Here is a 14,443-nt window from a genome sequence, read left to right as displayed (position 1 = left end):
CAAAACCGAAATTTGGTTTACTGGGTTTTCCCACCCTTTCTTCGGCTATCAAAACACCTGGGTCATTAAGCGTACTGCAACACAAGCACAGAGATCTACTACAAGAAAAGCAGAAGACCCTGAATAACATTGCAAAGCATCCCAAAGATCACATTTAAGGAACTCAAACCCAGGCATTGCAGACCATACATACTTTAAAGACCAGAAGAGATGCGCCCATCATGAGCAAGCAGCAGGCTTGGGCATCCAGCTGAAGCAATAAAACCTTTCCTTCTCTTCTCAGGATGTTTCTAGCCCAGACTGTGTCATTACCTTCCCTACCTTCCATTTTTCCCAAGCAGATCATGCCCTGGAACAAACCTAATACACATCATTAGCTGGGGCTCAGCTCCATGCTAATTGAGCCTGCAGAGGTGCCAAGGCATGGTTCATACCCATACACACACAGACAGCTCCTATTCACTACAGCATCCTGAAGATGGGCACCGCAGTACCTGAAAAGCTTCATCAGAATGTACCTTAAATATTCCAGGAAGGCAGTGCCATGGTATGAGTGCCCCACCTGCAGCTATGCAGTGCTTGGATACCAGCTCATGTTCCCTCTTGAAATTCTACTACTCTGGCCCCAAGAATAAAACAGCTCAAATGCTGTACTGTTATCAGAGTACATCCAGCCTCCCACAGACTATTTGTGGCTTTGCAAGGGTGAAATGGGCTTCAGCTTCAAGCCACATAGCATAACAGAGGGCTGCCCTCCATCCAAACAGTGAGTCCTGCAAGCCCAATAGCAGAAGCAGTGCACATTTTGACAGCCCAAAGTGGTTTAAGACACATGCAAAGAAGAAGGGGACTCTGCACCATTCACAGACCTCCAGAAAATTAAACATGAACACTATGGTGGATTTGCTGAAGGAATGTGCTTTAACTGGACATGTCCCATGCATCACCCTTTGATGCTTACGTCCTTGTAACACTCTACAAGGGCTCTAACCCTACTGACGACTGCAGCTGACCCAGGCCTGTAGTCCTAAGGTAAGCCAGAGAGAAAAGCCTTCAGCCTCTGCACAGCAGTACCTACTATGAAATCATCCCTAATCATTCAGGAATGTACAAGATTATAATCATCCAATAACTGTTTATCAGCACAGGGTGTTTTATCTGCTCCTTTGCCAGTGCTGCAGTGGGGCCCGTTAAAACCCCAGGGTTCTTTCTGAACCTTGTTCCCTCAAAGCCACGGCTTGTTCCTTCTCCCCTCCCTCCCCCTTGCCTTCTGCAGATCGTGCTGTCTCCTTCCTCCCCCGAGGAGGAAGCCCAGAGCTGAGGCACACACAATCTGCCTCTTCACCAGCGCCCGGCTGACTGCGTGCCAGGGGAGCCGCGAGCATGACAGCATATTTCCTGTCAGGAAAGTGACTCAGTGAGACGGCTGCAAGAGCTCCTCTTACCCAAGAAGTTCCCCTTTCCCCTCACGTTGCTGAGGCATGAGTCAGAAGCTGAGAGCCAGAACTTCAGCCCCCTCCAGAGCCACGCAGGAACAGCGAATTTTAGGTTCGAACCCAGGTCCTGCCTGTATCTCGGTGACAAGGTGCTGTCACATGCCTGGTTTTGTCCCTTCCAGACTGGGAATGACAATGCTGACCAAGCAGAGGGCTCAGATTTGCAAAGCACCGTTACTCGGAGGCTGGGCTGGCTGCTGTTTGCTTACGTACCCATTTACGCTGTGCTCACAGCCACTGCGTGTGAGCCTTACACAACCCCTGCAGCCAACCCATGTGTATGTGCATTTTGCCAAAGCACTCTACACACAGCCATTTCACCTAGGAACCACACAAACACTCCAAAGGGCTGCAGCCAGTTTTCCTACACCACCCTCAGCCCTGCAAACAAGCCATGCGAGCACTCACCAGAGCCGCTGCCCAGGGGCACCACACACAGCAGCGTCACCAGCAGCACAGCACCGATCATCTTCATCCTGCAAAGCACACCAAGGGCTCTGGTTATTTCACAACATTTCAACTCTGCAGGCATTTAAAAAAAAAAAAAAAAATCTGAGCATGTGTGTTTATTCTTCCACCCACTCATAGATCTTTTAGTTCTTGTACTTTTTGTTGTTCATGTTTGTTTTTCTATATTTCGTTAAGAAATTCATAGCAGTGTTGTCCTGCCTCCGGCAGCCCAGGAGGTCACAGTTCAGAAGAGAACTCCAAGCTCACTAATTCAAGTCACTGGAACAGAGCACGAGCCGTAAGTTTGCTGTTGCCTGATACACACAGCAGGGTATAAATCTTAAGCTTTGACTCCAAAAAGAGAGGTCCTATGCTGAGACCTCATTCTGCCAGTGCACATGCTCACTGTTCAGAGAAAGCACAGGAAGTGCTGAAGTACATTTGCACCAAACACAGCTCTATGTAACCAACGCCTACACCATACCAGCTGCATGGCCCCAGCCCTGCAGGGAGCCCCCAGGATGAGACTGCACATCATTCCCCATCCAATGCTTCCTGGGTACGAGCAATGAGTCCCAGACTCAACATGCGCTTCGGCAGTGACCTGAACCAACATTTGTGCTTGTAGTGCAGCACCCAAAGGCAAGCAGAAAATCCCCAGCTTTCCAGCTCCTGCTGCAGAGTACAGTTCCCTGTAATTTGAGATAAACGTACGCTGCCAATTCCACTTGCCACGTGCTCTGGAATTTGGCATTCAGCTCTCGGAGCTGCTCACTCATTAGAATTAAAGCTTCCCTGCGTTTCTAGAGATGCAACTTAAGCTGCTACTCATGAAAGTTGACGTACTAGATGCTCTCATTAGTGGAGCAAAGTACCATTGGATTACAAAGGGACCGTACATGGTTAAAAGGATGAACCTGAAACAGCTAAGCTCAGTCAGGCAGTGCAGTAATGAGCACAGTGCCACTGACAGAATCATGCTCCTGACAGGGAACCAGCTGCAAGGTGTGAAGCTACCCTTAAACATGTTCCTCACAAGCCTTTGTATACCACACACATTATGGAGAAGGACCTCAAGCAGAGGCAGAGAGCAGCTAAGATCGCACAGATTGCTCGTACTAACAAGAATGGAGTGTGTAGACCACTCAAAGCTCAGCAGCAGTTATTTCATCCTTCCTTTCCAACGAATTAAAAAATCATTTGTACAATTTTCCCCTGGGTTGGGCTCATCTCTAAGAGACAAAGGGAATCTGAAGCAAGCCTACTTTTCCCCACTCAGCAGGCTGCACTTGAACTCTATAGGTAGCAGGGATGGAAGCAGCTGGGAGCTGGTCATCCTCTTCTTTCTTCATCCAAACTCAAGTGGCCTTCACTGCTGCCACCTATAACCACCAACACATAGGAAGCATCCATAGGGAGGAATGAAGATGAAGGGCATCCATCCTTTGGAAGACTCTAGGAAAGATAAAACATCTTTCTGTCGTCAGACTGGGGAGAAAGAACCAGTGTGCTGCACCTTTAATGGTATTTCAGTAACTTTTGGGAATTGAGATGCTGAAACAGAGGCAGTAAAGACCGGGAGGGGAGGGGAAATCATTTCCTTAACAGATATCTCATGGTTCATTCTCCATTTGCCATTAGATTAATGAACAGTGTGTCCTAACTTAACCTTCTTTTCCACTTTTTCCGTCCTTCTTTTTGTACAAATGTGTCTGAACTCAGCCCTGACTTTGGAGTTCCTCTCATTTACATCAAGGCCATTCACGTGGCCTGAGGCCAAAATAAACTCCATTTCACTCAGTGATACCCAAGCTCTGTGGTGAGCTAATATTTACCTCCATTAACTGCTCCAAAGAGTACACTCCTTTCAGCAGTCTCAGAACCAGTGGGGCTTCAGTCCCCCAGGCAAGATACCTAAAATCCCCATGTTGTGGGGGCAGTTCTTGGTTCTTGCTCTATCCAGATATAAACATCAGGATTTACTTCTGGTTCAGTCCAGCCTCTCCAGAGCAGATCGTCTCAGTGAGGAGAAATATAGAGCTTGTCAGATCACAGTGGTTCCCCTATTAGTGATTCCCCTATTAGTGGAAGGAGCTCCTTGGCTTCTCTGACAGCTCTCAAGGGTGGGAAGGGCAGCAGAAGGGGCTGAGATCCCTCAATGCCACCAGCACTGTGATGATGAAATACAAATAGGAAAAAATCTGTGATTTGCCCCAAAAACGTGTTCCCAGGACAGTCCTGTGGTCACATTTCCCCAGAAGGATGCGACTCCGTCAGCATCACCAGGAAGAAGAACATTGCAGCCATTCCGTTGCAGATGGAGGTGGATTTTGCAACACTGGAAGAACATGATGCCACAGCACAATAACTCACCCGCTCTTACCAGGAACAGAAGAGAGTTTTCTCTGCCTTTTCCAGCAACCTGCTTTTTTGTTTCATGACACCAGAGAACATGTTGTAGTTCTGCCAGTACATGACACAATCGCTGCCCAGTTAACTGGCTGCAACATCGTCATCTCTGGCTGCAATCGGAGGAGTCAGAGGCTGGAGAGCCCCCAACCTGCATAGGAAGGGCTCCCCCAGCCACATCTACCTATCAAGGCCACAGACCCTCCCCTAGTCAGCAGAGAAACCACACACAAAGCAAACGCCAAACACAGCCAGGAAAAATTCAGTGAGCAGAGGAGCACATGGCTCAGAGATCACACACAAGCAGGCAGCAGGTAATCAGAGCTGCCAGGAGAAGGCTGGAGAGCTCAGATACATCGCCAGCGATCCAGGAGCTTCTCAGGAGACCAATACACTCTGAAGTGTTCTTAATGCCTCCATAAATTAACATTTTAATAATAATTCATAGAGCAATTGGGGAAAACAAGTCATCACTGCCATTAATAGAGCTCTTGAGGAACTTACTTGATGTTTTCATTTTGTTTTGGATTTGTTTTCTTTTTGTCTCTGATCACTTTCTTCATCCAACTTTCACCTCGCATTTACCAGAGAGCAAAGAAAGGAGTGAGGGGAATGCAGACATGGCAAGGTCTCCTGTTCCCAATGGTTGAGGTGGTGGAAAGATTTAGGTTGCATTTGATACTGGCTAAGAACAGGCCTGATGACACAGAAAACATGGCTATTTCCACACAAGGAATCTTTGGTTCAAATAACCTTCCTATTACCCTTAGCAGCATGGACTCGGTAAAACCTCAGTGCTTTCCAAGAAATAACAAAAGAAACAAGATCGGTATCAAACAATTAATTAAGAGAGCTGCTCTCAAAGCAGCCACTGTACACCCATTCTCAAAGACAACCGTACTAATCCTACAGAACAATGTCACGATTCACAAGAAACTGCCTTTGTCCCTTCAAACCACGGGCACCTGGAGAGCTCTGACAGGTTTTCCGCTGCTCACCAGAGTCACATTTCTGCATGCAGAACAAAGGCGCCCTTCAAAACATCGTCACTAAGTGCTCTGGCTGAAAGGGCATTTAAAATAAAGCAGTCGCAGGAAGAGGAAAGCATAAAGCCTGCTCTGGCTATTTGAATGGGGTTATATATTATTTTCTGCAGGAAATTTTTTGTTAAGCCCCTCTAAGTCAAGAGGGATTCAAGAGCACAGGGCTGGCTCTAAGAAAACGGATGCTGACACAGGAAGACATTGGCTGACACTGACTTTGGAGACGCTTTGCTTCTGAACTACATACGCATGGGACAGAAAAGATTCTGGTCAGATGCTACCAGGGCTTCAAAGCATGCACAGCAAGAGCTCTGCTTACTCTGCTAGCAGGCAAGTTGAGTGTGCAGTGATTTGCTGCAAAACCAGGCAGTACACAGGAGAGAGGCACAGCTCCTCTGTTCCTTGGTACCATGTGCTCTCGGTTGCTGCATCCCCACACTGTGCTGGAAAAGGCAGCTTGACACACTTGCTGAGGAAGATAATGCATTGCCAAAGCATATTTAAAGAATCCCAAAGGCAGACAAAGGGCAGTCAGAGAAAAGCAATGAGGAAAAAAAAAAAAAAAACCAACCACTAAGTGGGAAAAGGCCCTTCAGCCTTCCAGGAAACACTCTTGCTTTTCAGACCATGCAGGACCAAGTCAAATAATAAGAGGAATTACTGTAGCATAAATCTTGGTGCCACTTAGCTGAGACTCACACAGCTCCCGCTGCCCCCAGCACTCCTCCTCAGGCTACTGGGGCACTGAGCATCACTTTTGCTGCACCCCTGTCCCTGCCCAGAGCAAAGCTTCCCCTGCTGTGGATCTGCCAATCCTTGTGGAAATTCCTCCCAAGAATGCAACATGGCACTGAACTTCAGCCAGCTTCCAGCCCCAGCTGGGGACACTACATCAAGGTGATGACCAGCAGGTCTGTCAGACACCTGCTGCTCATATCCCACCTGGGATTCCAGATAGCCACATCCTCATAAGTCATGCTGTGCTGTTACTCACAGGAGCCTCATGTGACTTCTTCCAGTGACGTCATGGGGCTGCAATGCAGGGCAGCCAGCACAATGGTGAATTATTAGAGATACTAGGAAAAATTTCTTCCCAGAAAGAAAGGTCAGGCACAGGCTGCCCAGGGAGGTGGTGGAGTCACCGTGCCTGGAGGTGTTCAAGAAGTGTGGAGATGTGGCACTGAGGGATGTGGTCAGTGGGTACGGTGGGCATGGGTTGGCAATTGGACTAGATGGTCTTACAGATCTTAGAGTCTTAGAGAGTCTTAGGATTCTGCAGTTCTAAGCTGGAGCTTCCTGCCAAAAGCCAAGTGGGAGGCATCCAAGGGGAAGGTCAGGTTTTGTTTTCTCCTGCACATCATCCTCATGCCCTTCTGTTTGAGGAGACACAGACCTTTCAGAGTTTCAGCTTGCTTTTAAGTATAACCCTTGAAGAAAGATGTAGCCTCAGGAAACGTCTAAAGAGAAGAAAGCTTCTGCTTTTACTGACGATAAACATACTTGCCTAGGGATTAAATGGAAAACGGGTGCATGACTCTAAGGGTCACAGAGGGATGGAGAATGACCAGAGAACCTGTGAACTTTTATTGACATATAGCTACCTGGTGTCCTTTTGGCTCAAGAGAGTTAAAGTCAACAGGCACAATTCTGAGGAAGTGGCTGTTTTTCCTCCCTTAAGAGAAAAAAGGGAAAAGAAAGCGACCTACAGAAGTGGAGTGGAAGGGGCTTGAAGGTCCATCTGAGGAAAGGCAGTGAGCCCTCTTTTCAGTCCTCACAGAGTCCTCTCAGGGCTCAATAAAGCAGAAATGTTGCAGATTCTGCACGCTGCTCTGCTGGAGCTCAGGCTGCTACCAATCAGACTCTGGCAGCTGCTTAGCAGGCAGAGCACACCATACCTCATACATTTAAAATAAACCAGCTCAACAACCCGTCACCTCTCTGAAATACATGCACACCTGGACAAGGCAAACAGCTGTGACTGTCACCCAGAGATACGTGCAGGAAGCTGAAGATGGACAAGCAGAACCATGGCTATGAAATCAAACAGCACACATTACTAATGCACGCATGCAGGCCATGGAACAGTTCAAACACCAACATACAAGAGCACTTCTGTGCTCGAGCAAGAGGTATCCAGCCAAGATATTCTATTTTTTAAAGTCTAAAAAGCCAGGGATTGAAAAAGCTTCCAACAGAGCTTCAAAGAGAGCTGAGACCTTCCGTGAAGCCAGACACAATGCTTCTATTTTGGATGGCAGTATTACTGTGAAAGAAGAGTGCTGAGAAATACCCTTGGACTGCCCCAGCAGAAAATAAACCAGCAAAAAAAGTCCTCGTACAGAATAAAAACAGAAAACTTCAACCAACATGGCTTACAGACCTGAAGGAGCTTAAGGAATCCAGAGTGAATTTCATCCCTCGCTGGAAAGGCCCTCACAGGCTCTCAAGTAGGATCTGGAGAAATCTGAGAATTAACATTAAGTTTACACATTCTTCCCTTTCACTTTTTTAATGGCTTTTAGATGTAGGCAGCTCCACTGCCTTTCCTAAGAGGATATCCCTCTCTCCACATAGATACAGCAGCACAACCACATCACCTAACAGAGTGCACTATAAGAATCCTAAGCTCATCCAATCCAAAACCCAGAGCACAGCCCAGACTTGGGCAAGGTCAGCATCTGGACTGACTGCCTCCCACAGGAACAGGTTAGGTCTCCTGGACTCGAAGCAGCTTTCCCAGGCAGACCATGTCCTAAGCACAGTAAGTGCTTCCACACAGCCCCTCCACAACAGGCACTGCACAGACTCTGCTGAGCACTTGCTGCATCAAACTCTCAATATAAAAAAAAAAAAAAAAATGCTCTCTCCCTAAGTTCAAGCACTTACTGCTAAACACATATTGGCTTTCACTTTGTCTTATTCTCCTATATCGCTCATTAATGTGGGATGGCTGTTCTGCTCCAGCCTCCTTTGCATCTCATTGCCACACACAGCAAACAAAGGCCCCAGCACCTTACAGCACAGCATCACACTGCCTCACTTCCCTTCCCAAGTGCCCTTTTATTGGGCAATCACTGCATAACTCCCTTGCAGTTTGCAATGCCTCAACGCTGCAGACAGGCTTACCCATGCTGCTGCCAGAAAAAAGATTTGATCTCTACCTACAGCACCAGGAAAGGCTTTCCTCAGGTGACCCCAGTTATCTAGGGATGAGCAAGATGTTCAAGGGTAAAAGCAAGCCAGCTGAGCTTTTCTTTTACAAATTGAGGCCACACATTATTTCCACACCTGGCATTTCTATTAATCAGGTTAATTTAATCACATTTAGCCTTATAAGGGGAAAAAAAAACAAAACAAAACAAAACAAAGCCACAAACAAGAAGAAGAATGAAGATCCTTAATTCCCTCCCCAGCTCATACAGGCTGGTCAGGAGTGTGCTTGATACATCAGTCTGCAGCAGACCTTAAAGCAACAGAAAAATGAACAGCAAAGGAACTGAATACTTGGTAGCACCCCACTTACAGCCCTTACAGCCCCCCCCAGGCCTCCGCCTTCCCACCACCCACTTGTCCTCCTGGCAATGAGCAGAGCAGCTTGCTTCTCCATTCCCGCATTGCTGCGTTCTGCAAAGCAATGAAACAAACCTCATACAGGCAGAAACAAAGGAGCAGAAGAGAAACAGAATGGGACAACCCTCCTCATTTCCCATGTACCACGTTTGCAGCTTAGGCCTCTAACTGCAGTTTCTACAAACAAGAACATGCTCCTCTGCAGGGGTCTTGCTTGGGTTCTGCCTGCACAGATTCCCTTGGACACAGTTCTCTGTTCAACCTTCAAACAACAGCATGGTGCATTTCCACATCCAGAAGCCTCCTCCAAGGTGTGCTCTGTGACCCACAGCGCCCACACAGCAGGAAGGCTGCAAGGGATCTAAAGGCAGCAGGAAGCTGGAGGTGTCATCAGTATTAATTATTTGTGGAGAGTGTGATGGATCTCATGAGGGGATCCAGCTGTGTGACAAACAAAAGGCAATATATGCACTGCTGACATTTCTAAAGGCTACAAACGAGCAGCAACAAGAGGAAATACCTCTATATGTTAGAACTCTGCTGCAAAGGGACAAGAATCTGAGAAGTTTCCAACATATTTTTGGTGCCCTGGAAGTCTCAGAGCTGTACTGACCCCAGTCCTGGTTCATCTCTGCAAGGAAGTGATTGCTGAGTGCCCTTGGAAAGCTGGGTTGGGTTTTCCTCTCACTCTTTGACACTTGTTGACATTACAGTCATAAAATCATTAGAGTCACTGAGGTTGGAAAAGACCACTAAGATCATGTAGCCCAACCATCACACCATGCCCACTAACCGTGTCCCTCAGTGCCATACCTCCACATTTCTTGAATGCCTCCAGAGATGGTGACTCCACCACCTCCCTGGGTGCACCTGGTAGGTAAGGAAAAAAAGGCTTACAAAGGGGAAAACAACCCCAAAAGTATCCGCAACCTGGTCCACTCAATGGAACCAACTTGCCAGGGAGGCTCTTCCTCCCATTATCTGGATCCTCCTGGTTAATAAGGGCTGGGAGGTGGCTGTGCTCAGAGAAGGGGGAGGAAAAGTTATTTCTCAACGCAACCAATACATCTACTTGTATTAGTGCATTTGTACAGCTCTCTCTTTCAGAGTAAATATTTTGTACAGATTACCAGAGTTTGAATCAACAAGTTTGTGCAGTGGGGCCCTGGATGTTACTGTGCTGGGATGGAGGTGAGGTTATTTTCCTTCTGTTTTTTGGTTAGGTTTGCTTTTTGTAACAGCTTGCTGCGGAGAAAAAATATAACCAGAATTTGGGATTCCTGCCCCCGGAACTGTGCTCCTCTTTGTCCCCATGGCTGAAGTGTTTTAAGCAGTCTATTAGTGCACCAATATGAGCCTCTGGTTAATCTACACGGAACCTACAGAGGCATCCATCACCAGCTGAAGTATGTGAAAAACTGCAGAGCCTCCCTGATAACCAGGCACAGACAGCATACAAATGGCTGTCTCCTGAACCAAACACATTAGCAGAGGCTCCCGAAATCCGTGCCTCCGTTTCCCCAGCCACATTTATAACAGCCTCTCCCCTGCCTGCGCCACAGTTGTGCATCTTAATGTCCCTAAAAAGCTTAGAGATGCTGAGATGAAAGATGACTTGAGTGCAAAGTAATGATTAACTCCCCAAGCTCAGAAGCCACCGGAGCTGATAGGGATAAATGTACCAAGTACCCACCACAGAAATCTTGAGTTTGAGTCTGTCTTAAATAATAAGTAGTTAAGCAGCAGTTCCCTTCGAAGAACTCATCTTTGGCTGGGAGCCCCACGGGCAGAATATACAGAAACACAATATACCACCATGGAAAATAGATCCCTTTACAGAATAAAGCCCCACCTGTTTCTATAGAATTTGGTAGTGAGATTTCAACTCATTTCGTAGGAATACAACAGAGCTGTTCAGGTTTATCAAACGCTGTGATAAGAACAGGGCAAAGCGGCATTTGAAAAGCCATTTCCATTTCTGTTTGTTTTTAAATGATTAAAAAATCCAGTTTAAATATTGCAAGGGAAAGATGAAATTGAGCGAGATAAGTTCTGGCTTCTCTCCGAGTGGAAGGCAAACCCCAAAATGCTACTGCAGATCAAACAGATGGGAGCTTCTTCACCCTCCAGAAGTCTCATCCCCCTGCGCTCAGATTAACTGTAAATAGCTCATTATTTACACATAGGACAAAAGGTAAAATGAGAAAGAAAGGCAATTGCAACCACAAACAATAGGCAGAAAAAGTAAAAAAGTGAAAACTCCTTCCAAGAAGAAAACATCATGTCTTTCTCAGCAAGCGACATAATTGTTATCAATATATAGCTAAATGGCTCTGCAGCATCCTGTCAGCTCTAAGGATAAACATTTGGGTCACAGCTTTGCAAGCTCTTACACAAACGTTAGCTGAGCAGATGAGAATCATTCTCTGAACAGCTGAAAATATCACAGGAGGAGGCAGGATCAGGCCTAAGAGAGGTGATGTATTCCATTACACTTGTATGCCAGTAATGCAAGGGATTAAGCAAAACCGGGAGGAAGGAAAAACAAAGAGAAGCAAGCAACCCACACAGCAGCTTTCCTGGTTAGAGATGAGTATTAAAACTTCCTAAGTCCTCTTCTAATTCTTCTAACACCTCTGCTTACTCAAGCTGAAGAGACTTCTGGAGTGCTGGTGCAAGTGTATGGCTGTGCTGTTTTTCATATAAATGAGGAGCCTGAAAAGCACAAATTTTGCCCCGAAAGTAATGCCTCCCACTTATTTCAGTGGAAACTTCAACAGCTACAAAGAAGCCTGTTAGATAGAGCACATGCTCAGCTACAAAACTGTTTTGCAACACAGTTACCACCGAGAGCTGGGCATTTTTGCCAGCCCTGAACAAGAGCCTGCATGTGCACTAGTGAAAATCTGCTTCAGTGGAGGTGACCCACTGTGCCCCGGCTGCTATGTCAGCATAGTTGCTAGGAAAATGTTGCCCACTGGGTCAAACTTTCACTGGTTGGTCTCCATACACGTTGAGCAAGTGCTGACGAATGTCAATGAGTGCCATTTTTTCCACATGGGGGAATTCAATTGCACACCTTACCTTCATACATATTTCCACATCAGACGTTAAGGACAGATATAATTTTTCCCACTTCAGTGGTATGAGAAGAAAGTGAAGCTCAGGCTCTCTCACACATCCCTTCTCTTTCTCTCACTCTCTCTCAGACTTCTATCTTTAGCCAGCTATCCATGCTGCAATTTTCTTAAAACTGTAATTGGATAATCTTGCAGGCTCCAGGGAAACCCTTTGTCAAGAGGAATTCCTGGGGAGATAGCCCCTATTTGATGAAGTTGAGAGCTGCTGAATTAACAAGGGGCTGACTACAGATGTGATTCTTTGCTCATAGTAGAAATCTTATTTTACCAGCAACTATTTTTAAGGAACCCTACAATGAGTTGGACCCCTCAGTGATCTTTACGGGCCCTTTCCAACTTGGGATATTCTGTTTCTATGATTCTATAAAATGCTTGTACGTTTCACATCCCAAAACGATGGCTGAGAAACGTGAGATGAGCCTTCTGCTTTGTAAATGCATCAGAGAGGGAGGGAGGAGAAATCCTGAAATACCTCCCAAACAAGAAGTAGTTCTGTTCAAGCTTTGCAGTGACCCAATCTCAGTCTTGCAGTGACCCAATCTCAGCCATCCGTTCTACTGACAGCAGAGCAGAACACAGCATCACAAACTGCAGAAAAAAGGAAACCCCCCACCCACAAGTGTAGAAAACAGCTCTAAGCTCTGCTTCCCTCCTGCCCTGCAGCTGGAGGAGCACCAGACCTCACCCACTGGGTACAGAGTGCTGCTCCTGGGTATGCCAACCATCCAGGGTCTGTGGTGTGAGGAAGGAGAGCAATGTCTGAACTGTGAGCTCCACTGCAGAAAGTGTTTCAGTTCCAAGATAACGCAGTGCTGCTCACAGATTTCAGCTTATATCGGCTTTTCTGTACCTCTATTTTTATTCCCTGTTGCTGTATGATGAAAAGAAAGATGGGACACACAGCAAGGATGCTGTGAATGGTCTGAGTGCACTCACACGCTGGTTACAATCTTCTGCCTACCTTGCTGATGCAGGAGAGCCAAGCTGGGAACCCCTCAGCCACGCTGCCAGCTGCAGCAGCCATCTCTGTCTCAAGTTTTAGCAAGTCAGAGTCCTGCTGTACAGGGAGGACATTCAACAACAGTGGGGAACTCGAGACAGATGGGAGAAGACATATGAGACGAGTGCCTGCCAAAATAGCCAATATAAAATCCAAACAAAATAAGCGAGAGGAAGGCATAAAAGAACATGGTCTTGTCTCTTGTTCTGAAGGAGCAAAACGCTTCATCCCTGTTGCTGGCATCTGGCAGATGCTGGCTCTGAAGGTACAGGGCTGGGAAAAGCTCCCTTTGCCTCCTCCTTCCTACACAAAGATTTCAGAGCTCACTACTGCACCATGGAGGCATTCTCCATCCCTCCACATTTCTAGGCTCCATTCCACCTCCTAAGCCTCTCTTAACTACACATTCCTTCAGGCACTTCAGAGCAGGTTGACCTGACCCAAGGCACTGCTCCAACCCAGCCCTGCTTAGGGATCATCCCCACTGCACACTGGGCAGTGCTCACATGCAGGGCACCTGCACTGAGATCTGCAAGGAGAGAGCCCAGAGGTGTTCAGACACAAGCTTTCTTGCACAGGCTCTTGGAGGGATTAGGCATGACAGACCTGAGTAAGCACTGCTCTTCCCACTTGAGATGCAGACACTTGGATAACAAGCTACATCCAGTAACACTGACAGAAATTCACAGGGCTGCATGCATAGACACCTGCTCTCTGCTTGCACAGTGGCACTGGCACTGTGTCAGCAACATAATCTGCTCTACCTTCATGCAGCAGCTCCCACCTTCACACTTAATGCTTCCATCACCCCAAGTCCTCACAGCCCCATTCTCCAAACTCACCATTATCCTGCACCCTACCACCTTTCAGAAACAGAGTGAAGGCTCTTATGGAGAACGAGCTGCGAGCAACAGGAACAACTCCACATCTGTTTCCAGGTGAGCAGAACATCTGGGTCTCAATCTTACCCTCAGCTCCCCCTCCCTGCTCACCAGACAACGGGAGCAGAAATCAGGGCACATCCCAGCACCAAAGTCTTTGGGCTGCAGTGATGCTCTCCGCATGCAAGCAGGAGAAGCGTCTCCTGCACAGAACACAATTTAGCACGTAAATCTTCTGGAGCTGCCAAAAGCAACCTGTAATAAATGGCCTTCTACATTGTGAGATATGGACTCTCCACAGCACGGTTAATAAATAATACTCTGATCTCTGTGTATGGAACTGTAAGTTCAGTGACAGTTCTGCTTATCCAAAAGAGGGCACAGTCAAAAGATGGACTGCCAGGAAAAAAAAAAAAAAAAAAAAAAAAAAAAAAAAAAAAAAAAAAAAAAAAAA

At 46.8% G+C, this 14,443-nt stretch overlaps 1 protein-coding gene across 4 annotated transcripts in view; it reads right to left on the bottom strand.

The window, feature by feature from the left end:
* Positions 1-14,443, bottom strand: part of LOC122161414 (interleukin 1 receptor accessory protein) — a 40,098-nt gene that overhangs the window by 25,236 nt on the left and 419 nt on the right. The window contains exons 1-2 of one of the 4 annotated variants that reach the window (XM_042820846.1): positions 3,212-3,392; positions 1,905-1,972 (exon numbers count right to left, since the gene is read on the bottom strand). In XM_042820846.1, coding sequence (XP_042676780.1) covers positions 1,905-1,972; positions 3,212-3,282 — 139 coding nt within the window. In that variant the 5' untranslated portion in view covers positions 3,283-3,392. Of the gene's footprint in view, positions 1-1,904; positions 1,973-3,211; positions 3,393-14,443 lie in introns of those variants that run through there. The other 3 variants (XM_042820848.1, XM_042820849.1, XM_042820847.1) reach the window with 3 other exon arrangements.

This window comes from Centrocercus urophasianus, unplaced genomic scaffold (genome assembly GCF_019232065.1).
Source record: "Centrocercus urophasianus isolate 14NV4802_14NV808 unplaced genomic scaffold, USGS_Curo_1.0 seq_19, whole genome shotgun sequence".
In the NCBI taxonomy this organism is placed as follows: Eukaryota; Metazoa; Chordata; class Aves; order Galliformes; family Phasianidae; genus Centrocercus; species Centrocercus urophasianus.
This window is presented reverse-complemented; position numbering and strand designations above follow the sequence as displayed.